At 41.4% G+C, this 24409-nt stretch overlaps 1 protein-coding gene across 1 annotated transcript in view; it reads left to right on the plus strand.

Annotated features, from left to right (window-relative positions):
* Nucleotides 1–24409, plus strand: part of LOC134578564 (doublecortin domain-containing protein 1-like) — a 311038-nt gene that overhangs the window by 281628 nt on the left and 5001 nt on the right. The window contains exons 23-30 of the mRNA XM_063437537.1: nt 7409–7579; nt 8057–8242; nt 13847–14050; nt 14954–15131; nt 16600–16746; nt 18594–18695; nt 21478–21614; nt 24087–24263. Coding sequence (XP_063293607.1) covers nt 7409–7579; nt 8057–8242; nt 13847–14050; nt 14954–15131; nt 16600–16746; nt 18594–18695; nt 21478–21614; nt 24087–24263 — 1302 coding nt within the window. The remainder of the gene's footprint in view (nt 1–7408; nt 7580–8056; nt 8243–13846; nt 14051–14953; nt 15132–16599; nt 16747–18593; nt 18696–21477; nt 21615–24086; nt 24264–24409) is intronic.

Here is a 24409-nt window from a genome sequence, read left to right on the forward strand (position 1 = left end):
TGTTTAAGGTCCTGCAAAATAAATTGTATCATCCTAAGTTAAAACAAAAAGTGTATCCATATATTGCAGAAGTGTCTCATATGTGTTCAATTAATCCAAGACCTAAATACTAGAAACCAAAATTGCAGAGAGTTCCTTTGGCAAAAAAAGACCATGGTACTCTATATAAATTAATTTCTAAATTAAAATGAATAAAATAAAATAGAAATAAAAATGCTTTAAGATAAGAGTAATTGGTTAACATATTTACCAGGAGTATTAATGTCTATTCCTGCAAATCCAAACTCAAGTGTCACCTCATGAGTTAGTGACATGTAGAACTATGTAATCACTTTCCCTAATGAACCTTTTGTTCCAAGTTACAGCAGAACATGCTGAATAGTTAAAAGTATTACAGGAACATCTATTGTTAGAATTGAAGTTTGCTACTTCAAATGTCGTCCCTTATGGTAAACTATGTGTTAAAGTTGTACAGCGCTACGGAATCTGATGGCGCTATATAAATAAATTAAATAAATATAAAGAAGTAACACAGGGGAATAATGCAGATATGTTTAAGCAAGGTTACAAGGCAAAGGTAAAAATCATTTAAAACACCAGGTCTATGAAAAACAAGTTGGGAAGGTCCTTATGGTCCTTATGTTAGTCTAAGAATAAAAATTAGAACAAACTGTGTTACAGGTTTAAAAAGCAAACATTGGTACAAAGTGTAATAAATCAATTCTTGTGTCTAGTGATCAATGTAAAAGAAATGTACTAAGGTATAAGAAATTTACTAATGTATAAGAAATTTACTAATGTATAAGAATAGTAAACTGCCATCTGTTTTTCATTACAGAACCAATACTGTTTTACATGGACAAAAACCTGTATGATTTTAAATAAAAGGACAAATTGTTTGGACTTTCAAAGGACATTATGGACTTTCAAAGAGACTGTGCTTGTGGATTCGATTGGAGAGGACAATATTTCATGGACTAAATCAAACCGATTGTGTTTTCTGGTTAATATAAACTGTATACAATTACACAGCATAATAACTATGATACCGTTATTATTAATGTTAGGTAAAATCAATGCCCAAGGTAAATTAATGAATTAGTGAAAAATGTAAAAGTAATTGTAACAAGAAGGTTGTTCTTAGGAGTTCAGAAATGAAAGGGTTAAAATGACTTGCTTCTCCCTCTTGGAGTGTAAAAAGCAATACAGACAACTGGAAATGGCTGTGTTAAAAGGCCTTTCCTTGTAAACTGATACTTAGAGACCAATATCAGAGAACAACATTAAAATCCCATAAGTAATTGGTATAAGTAAATTATGATGCATTATATTCAAATAAAGCATCAAAGAGGGGCTTGAAAAATATTATTATGTACTTTAAATGTATTTAATGTGTTGATATAAATATTATAAGTTTTATTGCTTCAAGAACACTGAAATTGAGAAGCCATACCTTGGCCTATAGAGTATTACAGACTTTCATTGTATAGGAATGGAGACCACATCTGGTTCACTTTAAGAGTGATGTTGAAGGGCTTGTTTATAGTAACCTTTGACCTAGCCTTGAAAGCCTGAATTCCTTTGAAGACTCACATTTCTACAGGCAATTATTCATTACATCATGTATATAGAAGTTCTTTGTCTTACATAGCTTGCCGCCAAATATAACGTATGACTTTAATCATAGATTTCAAATGATGCTAAGTAACTCCCCTTTTTCTAAGATAGCCACTTATTTTAAAGTAAGGCAATCTTATGTATACTCCCCTCTGTAACTGAATTTTAAACCCATAAAACTGATTGTAGTTTAGAATTCGTGGCCAATACCTTTAACATCAAAAATGGATAACAACTGGAAAATTGCTCTCTGTATTGGACAAAGAATGTTAAAGACATTTGTTATTACCAGATGGATTGTTATGTTTGAATAAACATAAGTTAACTGCAAGATATTTGATTCGATTGTTATGAAAACTGATATGTGACAAACAAAGATTTCACGGAATGCCAATTTCCTACACTATAGGTTTCTTTTTCACCCACAGATTGGGGTATTGATTTATAAGAATGGAAAATTCCCAGGTCACATGCTGTTTATTGGCTAGACAGTTTTTATTTCTCTCTTTCCATAGAAGCGGTACAAGACTGTATGCTGGATACTGTCCCTGTAGTGGGCGTTCCTATTGCTCAAATAGGTAAGAAAACTACATTACCAATTGGAGTTTCGAGCGGCCTCAAGGAGGTCATGGTTGAACGCATGGACTCCTCCTTAAAGATGTTGTTCGTCTCTTCGGCAGCTCAAGCTAAAGCTTTGATTACGGGGTCATCCGTTGCCAAGGCCCATATTTCTTTGGTTGGAAGAACTAGAAAAGGAAGACCCGTAAAGCTATTATAAAATATCAGTAGGGCATCTGATTTTTAGTGGATGCCTCTGCAGAAAGCCTGAAATTTCGGCCAAGAATATAGGTATTTCAACAGTCGCCAGAAGAGCACTTTGGCTTAGAAATTGGTCAGCAGATGCGACACCTGATAATTCACTGTGTGAACTATCTTTTGAACCTGGAAGACTTTTCGGTTCAAAGCTGGATGAGTTGTTGAAACAGGTGAAGGAAGGAAGGAATGCTTTACCAGTATCGTATAGGAAGCAGTTAGAAGCCGTAACGCAGAGACACTTCCCTCATTTAGAAGTTCCTCTCTTGGAAACTATTTCAAGGGTCAACAGAAAGAGCCTTTGATTATAGGAAGAAGTATCGACTCTGTTTCTAAAAGAGTGGTGGAAGAAGTTCCTCTAAAGTAAGACATCAAGGCACCTATTCAAGACTTTTCTTGGTGCCAAAACCAGATGGTTCGTTCGGACCTATCCTAGACCTAAAGGCCGTAAACAAGCGGATTATCATAAAGAAATTCCTCATGGAAACAGTAAAGTCGGCTGCTCTGCTTATGCACCCATAAAATTGGTTTGCTTCCCTGGATTTGAAAAATGCCTATCTTCATGTACCCATAGCAGAATCCAGCAAAAGTTTTCTACGGATGCGGTGTGCTGCCAATTGGTAACCATACATTACCAATTCAGAGCACTACCTTTCGGCCTGGCATCAGCGCCCAGAGTATTCACATAGCTTCGAGTAGTAGTTCAAGCTTTCTAAGAAGTATGGGCATCGCTGTCATTCCATATTTGGACGACTGGCTGTTGTTTGCAGAGTCCCAAGTTCAACTACAGTTAGACCTGGGGAAAGCCATCAAATCGCTGGAAAAGCATGGCTGGCTAATAGATTTCAACATATCGGAACTAGTGCCAGTTCAAAGGATCCAGTTCTTGGGTCTATTTTTGGATTCTATCGCGATGTAGTTATTCCTGCCAGAGGGGAAGATACTAAAAGATCAAGCGGTTAATCCGGAATCTCTGAGAAAAAAGTATGTTTTCAATCAGAGATGCCAGGTGCTTGCTGGGTCTGTTTACAGCCTCAATCCCGGCAGTCGCTCGGGCAATAGCCAGAATGAGACCTCTACAAAGTTGCATTCTGCAGGTCTGGTATCGACAGGAACTCGGCCTAGATAGGCTGATGAGGTTTAACGATCTAATTTTGAAAAGTCTGCAGTGGTGGACATTTTCTCGATTCCTCCACGAGGGGCTGTCTTTCCGGATGAAGTCCTTTACTATCATATCAACAGACGCCTCTGCGCTGGGCTGGGGGGCCCATCTGGAAGACGTATAGAAGCAGGGGTCCTGGCAAGAGAAGGATATGAGAAGTTCCTCGAACTTCAGGGAATTAAAGGCCGTATGGATGGCACTCTTGGCGTTTCAGTTTCTCATCAAAGTTCAACATATTCGAATTCGTTCAGACAATCGAACGACAGTGGCATATTTGAGCATACAGGGAGGTACGAGATCAACAAGATTAGAAAGCCTTTGTTCAATAATCATGCTGTGGGCAGAAGTGCACCTGATGTCAATCTCTGCAGTTCACATTTTAGGAAAGTTCAATGTGGTGGCAGATGCCCTGAGCAGGCATCATTTGAAACAAGCAGTTTGGTCCCTGTCATGCAGAACTTTCAAGTTCAGCACAGTCCGCTTCGGTGTTCCGGAGATAGACCTGATGGCACCCAGAGTGAACAGGAAGACAAGACGTTTTGCATCCCTAACTCCAGCAGACAGGCCGGATTTCATAGATGCCCTGTCATTACCATGGAAGTTCAACCTGGCATATATCTTCCCGCCAGTAGTGATTATTCCCAGAATACTTCAAAAAAGTAAGGCTGGGAAATGTAAGTATTATCCTAATCCGTCCAGGGTGGCCAAGAAGTAGTTGGTTCTCGGTTCTCCTGAACTTTCCGGGGGCCACCTTTTGGAAGCTTCCTCTTTTCAGGAGTAATTCTAGAGGACGCCATGGTGCCTCTTCCGGCCCTTCGGAGATTCCGATTGACGGCCTGGTTTCTGGACTCCAGATTTAGAGTGTAAAGGTCTGGATCCTGAAGTTATAAAAATTTTTTGTTGGCATCTACTTCAAGGTTCTACGTTAGGATTTGGAAGTTTCAGCGATGTTGTAGGTTTGAAGTCAAACCTGTTTCCGCGTCCATCCAGAAGATTCTATGCTTCCTTCAGATGAGATTGGCAAAGGTCTTAAACCTGCTTCATTTAGTTTACATGTTTCTGCTATCGGTTTCTTCTCCCTCAGATGTTTCACCTCGAATTTTCTGATTTCAAGGTTCTTCAGAGCTCGGACACGTTTGGTGCCCTTTGTTAGGGAAACCTGTCCTCCCTGGGATCTGAATTTGGTCCTTTCCGCGCTTTGAGTACCGCCTGTTGAACCATTGGAAGAAGTTCCCTGAAGATGTTTTCTTTGGATACCGTTTTCCTTTGATGGCTATTCGTCAGCTAAAAGAGTATGTGAGCTCCGAGCGCTTCGGGAGTATTTTTCCTTTTTGGTTTTCATCAGGACAAGGAGGTTCTGAAGCTCGATCCTTCAGGTATCACTAAAGTTTTTTCTGTTACCAATGTCAACCGAGAAGTGGTTTTGCCGACCTTGTGTCGGAATCCGTCTAATGCCTTGGTAAGTAATTTTCTCTGCTTAGACGTAACGATAGGTCTTTGGCAATATCTAAAGCTACGGAATCCTTCCGTTAGGATATCGGTATGTTTGTCTTGTTCATAGGCACACAGAAAGGTATGTTGGTTTCGCAGAGTTCTCTGGCTAGATGACTGAAGGATTGTATTCTGTTATCTTATTCTAAGAGTGGCTCGGAATTTGCAGGCCCTATAAAGGAACATTCTACTAGAGCTGTTTCGCCGTCAGGGGCTCTGCGTGCAGCTACTTCTCCGTCTCGAATTTGTTCAGCTGCTAATCGGTCCTCTCTCCATACGTTCTCAGGACACTACAAGTGGGACATACTGGCCTCGGAGTATGCAGCTTTTGGGCGCAGGGTGCTTCAAGCAGTAGTGAACTGAAACCCGCCCTCAGGATCCGCTTTATTATATCCCTATGGTGTAAGCACTGCCTCTAATCTGAAAGGAAAAACATAAATTTTACTTACCGAAAATTTCTTTTTCCTGAAGATTAGAGGCAGTGCTACAATTCCCGCCCCTTTTTCTAATAAACTAAGTAATTTTGCAGCTATTTGGCTTATGTATTGTCTGGGGATGATCAGGAGGAGCTGCTACTTATTGGAAAGGAGGTAATTAGGGGAGGGGTTAAAATGTTTGGAGATTTGCCTGCCTGTTTTTCCCTCCAGATTGGATATCCCTATGGTGTAAGCACTGCCTCTAATCTTCAGGAAAAAGAAATTTTCGGTAAGTAAAATTTATGTTATATGTAGTATGGATGTCCACCACTGGCAAGACTTACTATATGTAGTATGGATGTCCACCACTGGCGAGACTTACTATATGTAGTATGGATGTCACCACCGGCGAGACTTACTATATGTAGTATGGATGTCCACCACCGGCGAGACTTACTATATGTAGTATGGATGTCCACCACCGGCGAGACTTACTATATGTAGTATGGATGTCCACCACTGGCGAGACTTACTATATGTAGTATGGATGTCCACCACTGGCGAGACTTACTATATGTAGTATGGATGTCCACCACTGGCGAGACTTACTATATGTAGTATGGATGTCCACCACGCAGGATGAAGCCACGTGTAGCAAAGTATCGAGAAGAAACAGAGTAACAAACCTATAGGTAATATACCCTAAATGGCCAGGAGAGGAGAGTAGGAAAAATACCTAAATAGGTAAAATAGATAAAACAGTAAAACACAAACACAAAAGGAGTACGAAGAGGAGTCAAAATAGTCTCAAATAAAAGTGCCAAAAAGTGGTTATAGTCCGGATTAAAAAGTGCAGCAGTTTATTAGTATTGTCTGATGGTACAGTCAAATACAAGAATGGTGGACATACAATGTATCAGTACAGTAGGGTAACACTCTTGCTATATAGAAGGAACAGGTGGGCACACGACATAACTGCCGATAATACTATAGTATCTAGACTAAACAGTAAAGATACAGACTCTTCTCCGGTATAGAATATAAAGACCACTACAACAGGTCAAAGCAGTAAATCCAGGTATCTTCATCCTAAAAGAAACAAACACAGAGACATAGTGTTCTCTGGAAACTTTAATAAATCTGGATAAACTTTTAAAAACTCTTACAAAAGTGCCAGGACAACGAGCATATCAGTAGATATCTTGAAGTCCCAATGTATAAGTGGATCCCATGCAGAGTTTCAGCTTCTCCTCCAGCCGGCTTGGAAACAGAATCCAAAGACTTGTATTCACCGCGTGCGTTCCACTGGATGGCGGCTTCCGTGTTCCACTGAAGCTCTTTCCTATAGGTTGTACGTAGCAAAGTATCGGTTCAGGTTACATAACACATAATAGTGCAAAGGAAGGTTAGGATAGCTAATGATTTAGTGTATTATGTGTGGTGTGTCGCCTGGTCTTCATGGTGTGCAGAGAATCATCAGCCTGGCATGTCACATAAATCGTAGTGGGTGAGCACCAGGTAAAATTAATGTAACTATCTCCATACGGAGATGTATGCTCTTGCTGTGCATTCAGTGGAGCCTTTCCAGGGATGACTCAAAAGCGGTAACCAGTATGGAGTATATCAGCCGCATGCGGGATCATCTCCTACACAATGTACGGCTAGACCCAACCACCCTCGAACTAGCAAAGATCAGACACAGAGAACTTTAAGGCTCTGTAGCCATACCTAGTTTAATATTTGTTGAAATTCATGAAATACACATACTAAATATTCAAAGTAATAAGTCATAGAATGGGCAAGACTTCAGACGTTGCTGCATCTGGTGACCATTTATTCAGGTAGCTTCATTTACAGGTGAGTAACTAAATAACACAACACTTTCCAAAAATCTCTCTCTTTATTATAGAAATATATGGAGCACGTGAATGGTGCAGCAAATCAGAAATGGTGTTATATTCCCAATATGAAGGTACTGGGCGCCTTCCACAGTGATCAGCTGGACAAAGAGATCACGGCAGCCAATCAAGCTTCAGTATGCACATTTACAGTAGCCAATGCGGCGGCGTTAAGTCAACCGGTAAGTTATTTTCCTGTATTTATGAAAGTCTGTTCATTCACATTTGGAGTATCTTTCACTGTAAGTTTTATTCACAGAAGTGTCAACTGTTTCAGAACGAGTTTAGAAATAAATCACTTCTGGTTTTCCTCGGATACAATACTGCCTGCAAATATTAGCACGGATTTATTTTTATTAGTATTTTTTATTCACAAAACAGCGAATTGTAAACTTAGGCTAAAACAACTAAATTGGAAATTGCCTTTAATCCATTTATTGTTCTATTTTGTCTCATGGGCCCTAAATTTCTATTCCCTTTTCAATTTTCCACAATCATCCATATACTGACTGAAACCTTGCATTTTATTAGTAAATTTGAAATCTGGGTAAGCATTATAAGCAACGTGTCAAGTTCTTCAGAATATGCCATGATTTTAATTCTGTTTTGATGAGATGCTAATTGTGTTTACTTGAAAAGATGTTTATTTGGTTTTACAGGGATATGCTTTCTTGTCATCTAATGGCAAGGAGGAAGTCATGACGTGTTTATCCTGTGCAAGGACCATGCGTGGTCACAGAGAAATGATGAAAGTTCCAGCCGGTAACTTGTTCTTTTGTGCATCTGGACAGAAAAAGTCTAAACTAAGCCCGACGGGTCCTTTTAAATGTCTACATGTGTCAAAGGTAATATAATGCGCACTGTATTCAATAACGTGGCCTTTAACATATTGGAGCAAGATAAACCTGTTTATTATATATAAATACCACCTGATGTTCTTAATTTTGTGGGAGGGGGATTCTACAATTATAATTTATATAATTTATATTTAGATACAATAGATATACAGAGTCACGGAGATAACTTAGTTGGTAGAGTGTTAGTGTCTCATCGTTACAGGTTCATTTCCAAGCAATGTCAACTTAGAATTTTATCCTTTCAAGGTCAATACAAATAGTACAATCAAGTAATCTAGACCAGCGGTTCCCAAAGTGTGGGTCGCGACCCACTGGTGGGTCGCAGGGCGATTCCCAGTGGGTCGCGCTGACCCACACATCCAGGGCCGCCGGGCAGTCAGGCAGACTGACACCAGGAGGGAGCCCGGCGGTTTGCCCTGTATGCCGCCGGGCTCCCTCCAATCAGTCTGCCCAGCAGCTCCGGTCTGCAGCTCCGCCGGGTGCAGAGCTGCAGACTGTGTGATAGGAGTCTCGCGAGCTCCCAGAGCGTTACCATGGCAACACTCTGGGAGCTCGCGAGACTTTTATTACACTGTCTGCAGCTCTGCACCCGGCGGAGCTGCAGACCGGAGAGTTACCCCACTGGACCACCAGGGAGACACTGGACCACCAGGGATGTGTAATGAAGGTAGGGCACAGACCCCAAACAATGCCCCCCACCCTAATGTAACCCCTTCTCTGCCCCCCCCCCACCCTAATGTAACCCCTTCTCAGCCCCCCCACTCCAATGTAACCCCTTCTCTGCCCCCCCCACCCTAATGTAACCCCTTCTCTGCCCCCCCCACCCTAATGTAACCCCTTCTCTGCCCCCCCACCCTAATGTAACCCCTTCTCTGCCCCCCCACCCTAATGTAACCCCTTCTCTGCCCCCCACCCTAATGTAACCCCTTCTCTGCCCCCCCACTCCAATGTAACCCCTTCTCTGCCCCCCCCACCCTAATGTAACCCCTTCTCTGCCCCCCACTCCAATGTAACCCTTTCTCTGCCTCCCCCACTCCAATGTAACCCCTTCTCTGCCCCCCCTATGTAACCCCTTCTCTGCCCCCCCCCCACCCTAATGTAACCCCTTCTCTGCCCCCCCACTCCAATGTAACCCTTTCTCTGCCCCCCCACTCCAATGTAACCCCTTCTCTGCATGACCCCCACCCCAATGTAACCCCTTCTCTGCCTGCCCCCCTACCCCAATGTAACCCCTTCTCTGCCCCCCCACTCCAATGTAACCCCTTCTCTACCCCCCACTCCAATGTAACCCCTTCTCTGCCCCCCCACTCCAATGTAACCCCTTCTCTGCCCCCCCACTCCAATGTAACCCCTTCTCTGCCCCCCCACCCTAATGTAACCCATTCTCTGCCCCCCCACCCTAATGTAACCCCTTCTCTGCCCCCCCACCACTCCAATGTAACTCCTTCTCTGCCCCCCCACTCCAATGTAACCCCTTCTCTGCCTGCCCCCCCACCCCAATGTAACCCCTTCTCTGCCTACCCTCCCCCCACTGTAACCCCTTCTCTGCCTGCCCTCCTCCCCCCACTGTAACCCCTTCTCTGCCTTCCCTCCCCCTAACCCCTTCTCTGCCTGCCCCCCTCCCTCCACTGTAACCCCTTCTCTGCCTGCCCTCCACCCCCCACTGTAACCCCTTCTCTGCCTGCCCCCCCCGTAACCCCTTCTCTGCCTACTCTCCCCCCAACTACAACCCCTTCTCTGCCTGCCCCCTCCCCCCACTGTAACCCCTTCTCTGCCTGCCCCCCACCCCCACTGTAACGCCTTCTCTGCCTCCTCTCCCCCCCTGTAACCCCTTCTCTGCCTGCCCCTCCCCCCCTGTAACCCCTTCTCTGCCTGACCCTCCCCCCCACTGCAACCCCTTCTCTGCCTGCCCTCCCCCACTGTAACCCCTTCTCTGCCTGCCCTCCCCCCCACTGCAACCCCTTCTCTGCCTGCCCTCCTCCCCCCACTGTAACCCCTTCTCTGCCTGCCCTCCTCCCCCTCACTGTAACCCCTTCTCTGCCTGCCCTCCCCCCACTGTAACCCCTTCTCTGCCTGCCCCCCCAATGTAACCCCTTTTCTGTCTGCCCCCCTCCCCCCTGTAACCCATTCTCTGCCTGCCCTCCACCCCCCACTGTAACCCCTTCTCTGCCTGCCCCTCTCCCCCCCTGTAACCCCTTCTCTGCCTACCCTCCCCCCCAACTGCAACCCCTTCTCTGCCTGCCCCCCTCCCCCCACTGTAACGCCTTCTCTGCCTGCCCTCCCCCCTGTAACCCCTTCTCTCCCTGCCCCTCTCCCCACACTGTAACCTTTTCTCCCCCCGCCCCCCCACTGTCGCCTTTTCTCCCCCTGCCCCCCCACACTGTAACCCTTTCTCCCCCTGCCTGCCTACTGTAACCCTTTCTCCCCCTGCCTGCCTACTGTAACCCTTTCTCCCCCTGCCTGCCCACTGTAACCCTTTCTCCCCCTGCCCACCCACTGTAACCCTTTCTCACACTGCCCCCACACTGTTACCAGTACACACACTCCCTCCCACACTGTCACCCTCACCTCCTGTCTCTGTGTGTCCTTTTGTGTCAGTGTGTGTGTGTCTGTGTGTATCTGTGTACATGAGTGTCTGTGTATCTGTGTGTGGGAAACTAAGTGTCATTGTGTGTATTGCTGTGTATTTGTGTGTCTGTGTGTGTGTGTGTGTATATACACTGCACACATACTCCATACAAAAAAACATGCTTACATTGAAACACACATTGTGTATATGTATATTTTATAAACACAATATACACACACTGCATCCACTACACACACGCACACACTGCAATCAAACACAAACATTACATACAAACACACCCCTGCATTAAAACACTAAAATGATCTACAAACACCCCTTCATTCAAACACCAACACTACACACAAAAAGCACACCTGCATTTAAAGTCCTACACTACATTTACAAACACCCCTGCATTCAGATGCAAACATTACAAACAAGTACACCACTACATTCCAATAGCAACAGTACATACAAATACACTCATACATGCACACATATACTTAATACAAAAACATGCTTACATTCAAACACTGCTCACAAATATAACCCTGCAATGATGTGCAAATTGTAGATCTCCATCTGGCATATTATTGTTGAAGTTCTCCGACAGATGGAGATCTACCTTTTGGCCACACTTTCACTAGATGGGGGCCCAGAAAACATACTTGCACCACGGTCCTCTCTACATTAGTTCCACCACTAGGATAATCAATGTGAGGTGCCTGGATGAAAGAGCAGGACAACAACATTTCTGATTCTGAGTCTGTGAGTAAGCAGTTGTATGTCTCTAAAACTGATTGCCATGATGTGTAAAGTTTCTGCGTCTAAAACTGCCATGATATATCAAAATTATGCCTCTAAAACTGCCATGTTATGCCAATTTTATGCATCTAAAGCTGATTGCCATGGTGTGCCAATTGTATGCATCTGACTGTTTGCCGTGGTGTGCCAATTGAATGCTTCTGAAGCTGATTTGCATGATGTGCCAAGTTTATGCATCTAAAAGTGATTGCAATGATATGCCAAGTTTATGCATCTAAAGCTGATTGCCATGGTGTGCCAATTTTATGCATCTAAAACTGATTTCAATGGTGTGCCAATTGAATGCTTTTGAAGCTGATTGCCATGATGTGCCAAGTGTATGCATCTAAAAGTGATGCCATGATATGCCAATTTTATGCATCTAAAGCTGATTGCCATGGTGTGCCAATTGAATGCTTCTGAAGCTGATTGCCATGATGTGCCAAGTTTATGCATCTAAAAGTGATGCCATGATATGCCAATTTTATGCATCTAAAGCTGATTGCCATGGTGTGCCAATTGAATGCTTCTGAAGCTGATTGCCATGATGTGCCAAGTTTATGCATCTAAAAGTGATTGCCATGATATGCCAAGTTTATGCATCTAAAGCTGATTGCCATGGTGTGCCAAGTTTATGTATTTAAAGCTGTCATGATGTTCCAATTGTATGCCTCTAGAACTGATTGCCATGATGTACCAATTTTATGCATCTAAAACTGATTGCAATGGTATACCAATTGTATGTATCTAAAGCGGATTGCCATGGTGTGCCAATTGTATGCATCTAAAGCGGATTTCCACGGTGTGCCAATTGTATGCTTCTGAAGCTGATTGCCATGATATGCCAATTTTATGCATCTAAAGCTGATTGCCATGGTGTGCCAATTGTATGCTTCTGAAGCTGATTGGCATGATGTGCCAAGTTTATGCGTCTAAAAGTGATTGCAATGATATACCAAGTTTATGCATCTAAAGCTGATTGCCATGGTGTGCCAATTTTATGCATCTGACTGTTTTCAATGGTGTGCCAAATGAATGCTTCTGAAACTGATTGCCATGATGTGCCACGTTTATGCATATTGCCATGATATGCCAAGTTTATGCATCTAAAGCTGATTGCCATGGTGTGCCAAGTTTATGTATTTAAAGCTGTCATGATGTTCCAATTGTATGCCTCTAAAACTGATTGCCATGATGTACCAATTTTATGCATCTAAAACTGATTGCAATGGTATGCCAATTGTTTGCATCTAAAGCAAATTGCCATGGTGTGCCAATTGTATGCATCTAAAGCGGATTGCTATAGTTTGCCAATTATATGCTTCTAAAGCGGTTTGCCATGGTGTGCCAATTGTATGCCTCTGAAGCTGATTGCCATGGTGTACCAATTTTATGCATCTAAAAGTGATTGCAATGATATACCAAGTTTATGCATCTAAAGCTGATTGCCATGGCGTGCCAATTTTATGCATCTGACTGTTTTCAATGGTGTGCCAATTGAATGCTTCTGAAGCTGATTGCAATGGTATGCCAATTGTATGCATCTAAAGCGAATTGCCATGGTGTGCCAATTGTATGCATCTAAAGCGGATTTCCATGGTGTGCCAATTGTATGCATCTAAAGCGGATTGCTATAGTTTGCCAATTGTATGCATCTAAAGCGAATTGCCATGGTGTGGCAATTGTATGCATCTAAAGCGGATTTCCACGGTGTGCCAATTGTATGCATCTAAAGCGGATTGCTATAGTTTGCCAATTGTATGCCTCTAAAGCGGTTTGCCATGGTGTGCCAATTGTATGCCTCTGAAGCGGATTGCCATGGTGTTCACTTTTTAAAATGCGCATTAAAAGCAAGTGGGTCCCGAAAAATTTCCATTTTGAAAAGTGGGTCTCGGCCCATAAAAGTTTGGGAAGCCCTGATCTAGACCACAGGATGTGTCTGGAAAGTTGTGAAAAGCTCATTGTACTTTTTCTGGTTATTTAGTTGAGATCCAAAGAACCTTCTAAGCACTATTAGAATGCAGACATTGTCCCACAGTTTTTGATAAAATCAGTTTTTGAGCAGTTTGACCAAAATCTGGAGTCCTGGAGGCATCCGTGGCCTAACACCGTCAATGTTATCCACGGCTTAAAGCTGAATTCTGATGTAGCTAAATCCAGAATACGCAACAGAAATCAGTTAATATGTTATTGATACTGTTCTTGCTATGCCTACACAGACTGACCTCTCAACATCAGAAGCAGAAAATACCCTGAGCTGTTTGGAAGAGATGATTTCAACCATGATTTTTGAGCGATCTACACAGACTATGGCCCACAAGTTAACAACTGCTGTGAATCAGAGAGTGCTCAAGATAAAAGCTTACAGAAATGGTTCTGCATTCAAGAACGGGAGATTGATAATTGCTAGTTCATTTCCAATGGTGAGTACATATGGAATAATACGGACACATGTTAATTCACAGAGGACGAAACAGGAGAGAAACATTGAAAATTACTATTAAGGCCAACAATGGAAGGGAAGAGGGGGACTCTGGTTGATGGACAAATAGATGTCTTTCTAAAAACAGTAGATGACACCATACTATACTTTAAATTGACACTCCTGTCTGGAGCTTTTTAAAAACTATTATGAAAAGAAGACATTTTAAAAATATGCAAAAATATACATTAGCATGGAAAAAAGCTACCCATATAAATTAATTTAGTTTTACTGCAAATCTGTAGCTTCTGAAGTGTCTGAGATTTCTCATCCAGTCCTTATGCTACTATTTAACCCCTTAAGGACCAAACTTCTGGAATAAAAGGGAATCATGACATGTCACACACGTCATGTGTCCTTAAGGGGTTAAGCTGGAATTTTGGAATATGGCACTCACCAAGCTAACAGCAGTTTGTCATGAAACCAACTGTGCAATGAACCTTCTATGAAAGAGTAGAGTTTTTTAGGTTTTTGAATTAAACCATTTGTTGTGAGGGACCCCATACAAGTCATGTCATTATTAAGGACTGTAGGGTAGCTTTCCCCTGAGGTGTTAGACATGGGATGGGGGTGCAGAAGGGAGGGCATATAGTGAATATTGGAGATCACTGCATTTATAAGGAACATGAAACAAGGAAACATGAATAAGGGATCTACATGACCCAAGCATGGCAGATAGATCGGATGTAATTATGTACAAAGTTACTATGCTGTAAGTGCCCTTTTAGGTAAATGCAACATTCACAATCTAAACACACACATATATATATATAAATATATGCAAATGTGGATGTTATGTTTAATTCAAGACGTTTAACTGTTTATATACCTGTTATCTCTACAGCTTCTCACCATGTGTACAAAGGAGCTGGAGCTGCCCAGACACGCTTCCAGGCTCTATTCTTCTGACGGCACTGTCATTCTAACATGGGAAGGACTCATAGTCTCTGCTATGAACGAGTTCTTTAAACAGAATGAGGAGCCAGCACAACATGGAACAAGAAGCAGTGATACCCAGAAAGGTCTGTGCACATCGTTTATTTATAGTGTTAATTAATGTATTTGCACAAATGTTTGAAAACTGCAGTAAATGCCCATAATCCCTCTATTCAGAGTTAGAATTTATAGTTTTAAAAGAACACTATAGGGTCAGGAATACAAACACATTTTAGGTGGGTGGCACCCTCTTGCCTCCCTTAGATACAGTTAGAATTGATCTTTTTTCTAGCATAGAGATGGTCTGCCGGCTTTGGCTCCAACCCCTTTAGCCTAATTGAAGATCTTCGCAAAACCAATGCTTTTCCACAGGAAATATCTTTGCATTTCTATGGGAGAAATTCAGCACCTCCATGCACTTTGTGCAGCACTGACCCAGGAAGCACCTCTGTTGGCCATTTGAGTGACTGCCACTAAAGCTGTCCCTAAGTAGCAAAAGAAGAGACAGTGTTTACACTAAAAAGCCTGCAGGAACTGACTATACTCACCAGAACTACATAAGCTGTATACTATACATTAAGCTGTATACTATACATTAAGCTGTATACTATACATAGTTACATAGCTGAAAAGAGATTTGCGTCCATCAAGTTCAGCCTTCCTCACATATATTTTTTGCTGTTGATCCAAAAGAAGGCAAAAAAAAACCCAGTTTGAAGCACTTTCATTCTTGACCCCAGAATGGCAGTCAGATTTATCTTTGGATCAAGCAGTTATTACCCTACATTGAAAGATTATATCCTTGAATATTCTGTTTTTGCAAGTATGCATCTAGTAGCTGTTTGAACATCTATATGGACTCTGATAAAACCACTTCTTCAGGCAGAGAATACCACATCCTGATTGTTCTTACAGTAAAAAAACCTTTCCTTTGCCTTAGACGAAATCTTCTACATTAAGCTGTAGTTGTTATGGTGACTATAGTGTGCCTTTAAGTATAAAATGTTTATTATCTAAACAGCAAATATTGGTGAACTGAAAAACGAACTGCCAACTTGGAATAAACCTAGTTCAGCTATATTACCAACTTGGCTATCTTTGGCTGACATTTATATATATTATTATTTTTCATTATTTTTTTATGTCAAATCAATCAATTCCTTTTTCCCACGAGTGAAATGAAAGCAGGACATTTTCAGGGTTATTTGCTACAGTTTGGATTATTGGGAACTCAGTCTGGTTTTGCCTAAAATATGAAATTGATTGAATTTGTGTTGACACTGTATGGAATAATCCTGTTTACATTGTAGCAATGCCCCATAGAGTGTATCCAGGTACATGGTTAGAGGCTACTTACTCTACTTTCTGCCCATTCAGTTCATGTCTCCCGTGTGCAGGCAGAACCTTGGTAAAAATGTGAGTCAATTCAATTTTGTGCTGTTTACAAACATCGGGCAACTGTTCAGCTATTAAAATCCAATTTGGCCTTGTTTTTTTCATCCAATCATATATATATATATATATATATATATATATATATATATATATATGCAGATACACAGCCAATGCAGGACAAATCTAAACCAATCCTGGTTACTCCTGAAGACCTGAATATTATGGATGAAGATCTGCTGGCATTCACTCTCCGAAATCCTATCGAAGTCTGGGTGTCTTGTGGCGAGCCATTCTTATCTTTTAATGGTAAAAGGAGGAAAAAATTCAATGTTTGTTTTTTCAAATAAAATGGCTCCTGTCAGTTAGGACACTTGTGTTTGTTGACGTAATGGTAAATCATAATCGAACATTGGATAAATAACAACATGGCGGGGTCATTTAGGAATCGATCAATATAATTTTTCTGGAGCCGATGCAAATATCGATTATCAGTCGCCTTTCGGGTCGATCGCTGATAACTGGTGCCGATATTCTGTACATTTAAAATGTTCAAAAAGTAACACAATTTTTACATACATCTGGCATTAACGGAACATGCTGACAGCAATCACACGCCTATCACTCTCAGGCAGCCAGTACATACTGGGATAAGTGAGGTCCCAGCATGTACACTGCGGTTATTGATAGGAATTTGATTGCTGTCAATATTCACACTCCTATTACTCTCAGGCGGCCAGTACATGCTGGGATACAGTGCTGTTACTGTCACCCTCAGCCGGCCCAGTACTGTGTGGCAGATTACTTACTAAATATTATTTCACCCATACATTGCTATGTTGTTTTCAATTGCCTATTAATTAGTGTACGTATTAAAGGTTATTTACATTTTTTTTTAAAAAGATCTTTACACTCATGACAAACAGAAAATCATGTATTGTACACAGGGCCTGCTTTGTTTGTTTAAAGGGACACTATAGGCACCCTGACACTCATTAAAGTTGTCTGGGTGCACAGTCCCACGTCCTTTAACCCTACAAAGGTAATTATTGCAGTTTTTAAGAAACTGCAACAATAATTACCTGTCACAGTTAATTCCACCTTTAGTGGGTGTCTATATATATATATATATATATATATATATATCAAAATAATGTACCTGCTACAGAGCCAGTGTATCCCATTTCCGCATTTCCAGTGCTAGCAACCAGGGCCGCCACCAGAAATTTTGGGGCCCCTGACAAAGCACAAGGTCTGGGCCCCCCCACGCCCGATGCAGTGTGTGTGTTAGTGTAGTGGATGCAGTGTGTGTGTTAGTGCAGTGGATGCAGTGTGTGTGTGTGTTAGTGCAGTGAATGCAGTGTGTGTGTGTTAGTGCAGTGAATGCAGTGTGTGTGTTTACTAGTGTATGCATGTAATGTAATAAATGTTATTCCCCCCCTTCCTGTTTCTTACCTGGTTCAGGGAGGGGGGAAGAATCTATGATCCCTGGTGGTCCGGTGGCATTGTGGGGCCCCCCCGGCTCCCTATACTTGCAGAGGGGGCCCAGCGGACTGCAGCTGTACTTTACAGCATTCCCCTCGCTCTAACTCCCGCGAGATGTGGTGTGCGCGCCGCGCGGAGCGTTGCCATGGTAACCCATGGCAACGCTCTAACGGCCGCACGTCTCGCGGGAGTTAGAGCGAGGGGAATGCTGTAAAGTACAGCTGCAGTCCGCTGGGCCCCCTCTGCAAGTATAGGGAGCCTGATCATTGCTATATATAGGTGCAGAGAGCAATTGTGGGGCCCTGGACTGGCAAAGCAGTCCGGGCCCCCCAGGACCACCGGGCTCGTGACAACCGTCATGGTTGTCACCCCCTGATGGTGGCCCTGCTAGCAACTAATGCCTGGTCTTATGAGATTAACCCACTTATTTTGGAAATCCTTCCCTCTAGGGCCCTCTGTAAGGTGTGTGTGTATGTGTGTATGTGTGTGCGTGTGTCATTTATTTCAAAGGGCTGACTGCCTCATTGCATGTTGTCACATCCTCATGGCATCTGATCCCTGCTAATAGACCAGAGACGGTCGGTACTGAAATGGTTAAAATGATGGCTCGGAGCTGCAGCTATCGCTGATTTATATTATCCAAGGTAAAACACATGTCTCTCTCATTAAAGCTTTACAGAGATCACAAAAGCGCGACAAATTACACTGGCTACAAAAGGAGAGAATTCGGACTGACCTGAATGGGATGAAGCATAAAATGAGGCACTTACAAGGTAATCCCAGTGCAAGGATTGTCCTGATAATGGAGTGCAATTGTACGGACGAATCCTGCTGGGGGGAAATTGGAAACTTTCAATATCACTGTGAGCTTGTTTAATAGTGAGCATAGCGGTAGATTCAATTAGTTTGTATAGAGTCAAATGTGAGGGCTAAGTCTGATACTCCAGAAGTGCGTAAACTACATTTCCAATTGTGTATCAGCCATCTTTAATTAAAACGTAATTCCAAACATCTTGGTTGTCATGGTTACCCAACAAAGAACTTTGGTCATACTCTGACCCCCACTCATCAATGTCTGTGAACGTGAACAGTCCAATAGGAAGATTCAATGTAGCAATTAGCATTTCTAGTAATTAATTGCTGTTATGCCATACGGAAACCACACCTTGCCCAGAATTAATTATGTCCTCAATTAGTTACTAATTGTCCTTCCAGCCAATCACAAAGTACGTGAGGGATAGACAGAGAATGTACTGGGGACATAACTGCTCCCTAGCTTGATCCAATTACTAAGCGCAGAACGTTTGTTTGAAGACAGATTTTTATAGACTTACAGGGTTATTTACTAAAGGAAAATTCAAAGTGAAAAGTAGCCAAACTGAAAGTACAGAATATCATTTTTCCAGTTTGGATATTTTGACCTTAAATTTGAAATTTTCTTTGAATTCATACTTTGGTAAATAACCCTGTTACTGTCGTGAACAATGTTTGCTTGTTTGATAGTATGAAAAGTTAATATGCTTCCCCAAAGCCAAGTCATTTGTGTTGGGTCTGTTAAACAGACTCTTTGCCTTACGAGAGACTAAATAATAGATACGTGGGGCCTACAGCGTTACTCACTAACTTTTGGGGAATTTACATTGATTTCAAGATGTATTTGTAAGTCAAACTATGCAAACTGAGAACAGAGTTGTGCTGGGAAAAAAAAAATATCTAAAATTCTACTATTTTGGTCACCAATTTGAAAATCACTTTGAATTCCCTGCAATGCACACTTTAATGAATTATCCTGCCAGAGGTTATTTATTTATTTCTTAAGAACTAAGGGTCTATTTCTGCATTAATGTAACTGTCAGAATCGTGAGACATTTTCATGCCATGTGTATTAATAATACACATTTTATTTCAAATTATTTACGTAATATTTTTGGATAAACTTTAAAAAAAAAAATCTAAATATTAAAATATCAAAAATGTATCATATTTAAAAATAAACCAATATATAAAAAAAAATATATATAAAAATATTTTCAAAATCTTGATTCATTTGAAAAGTGTATCCAAAAATATTAAATCTGGGTCCAAGTGAAATGTTTTAATTCTGAGTAGAATTGAGAACAATACAAATTCAGTGTAATGTTTTACTGTTTCTACCTGAATGGCTTTGCATCACCTGGGACAACTGAGGTAAGGTATGGTTATTAAGGTGAACGGATAGATTTTTAGGGGTAGAACTAAAAAAAAAACTGTGATTTTACCCATTCACCCAGAGGCCCCGTTAACATGACCATTCACTTTAATATTCTGCATGTTAACCCGTGACCTGTGAATCTACCCTTTCACTACAATAATAAAATATATCCTATCCTAGTGGTTTACAAACTAGTCTTCAAGACATGCCTATCAGTACATCAAAATGCCTATCAGTGCATAAAAACAGCACAGACACAACTGGGCAATCCCTAAATCCTGGACTGGTAGGATTGTCTTGAGGACTGGTTTGGAAACCACTCCAAGACTGAAAAATCACTCTGTCTGAAATTGGGGCAAATCCCTGAGATCTCTTAGATTCAACTGCGGTACAGCCATAATTAAAACGTGACCTACCTTTGCCATTTTCAATCAGACTTTAAAAGTATCAGTATGTTCTTTCTTGGTATAGGATCCAACACCAAAAACACACAATTTCTGATGAGCAGAAAATAGATATTTCTATGGAAACAATGAAGAACATAAAGTTCAATCTATAAACATAAATATTATTCATATAACATCACATTTCTATATTGCAGCCAAATATAGTTCCTTCCTTTACTGTGACTTCAAAATGTTATTCATACCCCATAGTTGTAGCACATTCCTGGATTTATTTTTTGTTCATAAAGATAATGAATATAAACTGTGACAAACACTGCCCATTCTGTTGCTATTAGTGTCACATCAATCATTGTCCTCAGTCCCCACTATGTCCTGACACTTCCAGTGTATTGCTGATCGAAGCTGAGATGTGTCACTCTATTGCCTCTCCGTACTTGTCACTCGTCATCTTCCATTTCTTAAATGCATCGTTCCCCTCAGTTAAACAATGTGTCAGTGATTTATATATAAATAAATAAATAAATAACAAGTACGAAATAAGCAGAGATTGAACAAAAAAAATATAAATGCAAGTGGGGACACAATAATGCATTACCACAATGTGGCCACTGTGTGGCAGTGTTTCCCTGTGCACCAACTCTGTTTCAGCAATGTATTCTTGGCATGTAATGTGTGTATTTAGAAACAATCCGTCTTTTCAGACATTTTGACTTTTTCATTTCACCAAAGTCAAATTATTGCAGTTTAGCAATCAAATCATAACTTATTTAATATTTAATTTCCGCTACTGTGAAAGTTAACATTTATATTAATGAGAAAATTAGCATTGAATAGTACTGTGGCATTGTAGTGATATTCAGTCTGTTGCAAAAATTCCCGAATGACTACAACAGAAACGAGAACGAATGATCTTGTCAATCCTACTTTGTATGAATTGTTTTTCCTTTTTTATTTTAGGTCGACGAGTAAAATTTCTAAATCCTTCCAGTATAACTCCTACCAGAAATCCTATGCAGCCTGTGTTGGTGGAGGGGGGTTGGACTGAAGAAACAGATGAGGAAATCAAATTAATAAAAACCATACAAAATGAGGAGGTTCGTAATCGTCATTGTCATTAGAGAAAGAATAATTGGATATTTTCTGATTAATGTCGGATACAGTGCATTTCTTATTAATTCACCAAAATTACAATACATAAAAGTAATGTTTTTCTGTCTCATCAGTAGATGGTTAATGCTACAATGTAATTGGCCACATTTTTCATGGATACCCAAAATAACCAGAATTCACAGGATATCAGTGCAATCAGGGACAATTTAAAGCGGCAATCAAGCACATGTTTTCCTTGAATGCAGGTGTCAAAGCATAATTTTGAATCCATGATTTACTACAGGGGTTCCCATTTAATTTTTCCAGTTGAATTCTTTGGCATAGTGTATCAACACTGTGGACACCCCCTTCTTCCCCCAGTAAAAAAAATAAATTTGTGCTGTTGCATAAACCTTTTTTTGTATGTGTCAAGGTGTGTGTATCAAGGTGTGTGTATCTGTGTGTCAATGTGTATCTGTGTGTGTGTATGTATTTGACACACAGATACGCACACACTAGCACAAAGTTGCATACAGATACACACCTTGACACACAGTGTGTATCTGTGTGTGTGTGTGTGTATGTATCTGTCGGTGTCAAGGTGTGTGTATCTGTGTATCAAGGTGTGTATATCTGTGTTTGTATGTGTCAGTCTGTGTATCTGCGTGTCAGTGTGTATGAATCTGACACACAGATGCTGGCACATAGTGGCCCACAGATACACACACCTTGACACGCAGTGTGTGTGTGTGTGTGTGTGTGTGTATCTGTGTTTGTGTTTGTATGTGCCGGTGTGTGTATCTGTGTATGCATGTATCTGACACACAGATACACACAGTGGTACACAGATACACACACTGACACACACACCTTGACACACAGATACACACACACTCAGATGCACACAGTGACACACACATTTGACTCACAAATACACACACACAGTGACATACACACACTGACATACACACATAGGCACATTCAAACACAGTGATATACATTGGCACATACACACCTTGACACACAGATACACACACTGGCACAAACAGTGACACATACACACTGACACATACACATACAGACACAATATGACATACATCAGAGCCACCCTCCTGTAAACTTACCTTGTGTGTCCAGGAGGGTGGCTTGCTTGTGGTCCTGGTGATGTTGGCTGAGGCTGATAGGAGTGAGCCGCTGCGTGCTCACTCCAGCCTCTCCTCTGCCATCTATGCTGCTCACTCTCTGGGTGGCTGTCTCCTGCCTCCTCCCTCCTTACTGCGCGGCAGCACTGCAGCAACTCTGTGTAGCTGGGAGGAAGTGCTATCACAGGGGCCCGGTCATGCTCTTAAACGGCTGTGGCACCTGACCGGGCCCCTGATTTGCGCTAAAATTGCGGCAGCCATTTTGTTTGGGGAAATCACGGTGGAACCCTATTTGTGTTGTCGCGGAACCCCAGGGTTCCGCAGAACACCAATTGGGAAACGCTGATTTACAGGGTATTTCATGAATTTTGATAATTATACAAGCATTTGTTTCTCATTTGGGGACCCTCATACATGGCTGTCTATTGAAACCAGTAGTTTGATGCAGATTACTGGCAGCCCTCTTTCTTTATTTTAAACTGTGTTTCTAGTCTGACATTTGCCCTTCTGTTATCAGTAACTATAAAGTATAAGGATGCAGTGTGCTTGGAGATCTGTACAGTGAAGGCACACATCTCTCCTGCTCTTGTAACTTACTCCAAGACGAGAAATTGGATGTGGAAAACCTTCTAGTGTCCTCATTGCTTGGTGCACATCACTATCACCATCACCATTTGCAACTGTTGAAGGTTTACTTGCCCAGGGCGTTAAGGCACTACTTTTCTAAAACAAAGCATCATGGTACTTGTAGTTTCAAAAATAGCTGGTGAGCTGAGCATCATGTTGGGCAACACTACTGTAGACGAAGTATAGCTACCATGTGGCTTTGCCATAGGCTTTGTAGCTTGGGTACAGCTGTAAGTCTACGTATCAGATTCTAAATTAGGATTATATATATATATATATGCATATACTTGGCACTCACCCTTCCTGTTAATCCAATTGTTATCCGCCTTGGTGCAATCCCGTGTTAATATAGATGTAATGAGAAGTTGCATAATTCACAAAGAGTCAGAACGTTTGATGATCGACGTACATGAATGTTGATCATCGAACCTTTTTTGAATTATGCAACTTTAAAATAAAAAACACTATTTCTACACAGAAGAGACCTGTGAGTGCACCCTCTTTCCTTATTATATATATAAAAAAATACACAATGTACACAAACCAGCGCACTCGCTTAGTCACTAAACAATGATTTCAAATCTTAGAGATTGTAATAGTTTTATTTAAAAACACCTCACCTAGGCATATATTTATATATACTACCAAATCATTGATCTGGAATAGGGATTGTTTTTGTTTTCCTTTTTCTAATGTTTTGCCTTTTAGAAGAACCTCTCAGAAATCCAAGCCGCTCAACAACACAGACACGCCATCTCGGGAACTGTGAAAGAAGCCAGTCAGAAAGCACTTTACAGCTGTCCAACTTTGAAACGAGTCTTGGTTTATTTAAATGGTGGCAACCCTGAACAAGCAGTTTTTGCTTGGGGCAAAACCTTAGAAGAGGTAAGAGTTTGTCCTTGGATCCTTCAAAATGCATTGATATCTTTGGGCAGACTATGTGTTTGTACGCGAGTTAACATTGCCGGTTTAGAGACTGCGTGTACGGATTAACATTACTTTGGGCTAAGAACTTGTGATAACAACTCCCA

The sequence above is a fragment of the Pelobates fuscus genome, chromosome 12, assembly GCF_036172605.1.
Source record: "Pelobates fuscus isolate aPelFus1 chromosome 12, aPelFus1.pri, whole genome shotgun sequence".
Classification (NCBI taxonomy): domain Eukaryota; kingdom Metazoa; phylum Chordata; class Amphibia; order Anura; family Pelobatidae; genus Pelobates; species Pelobates fuscus.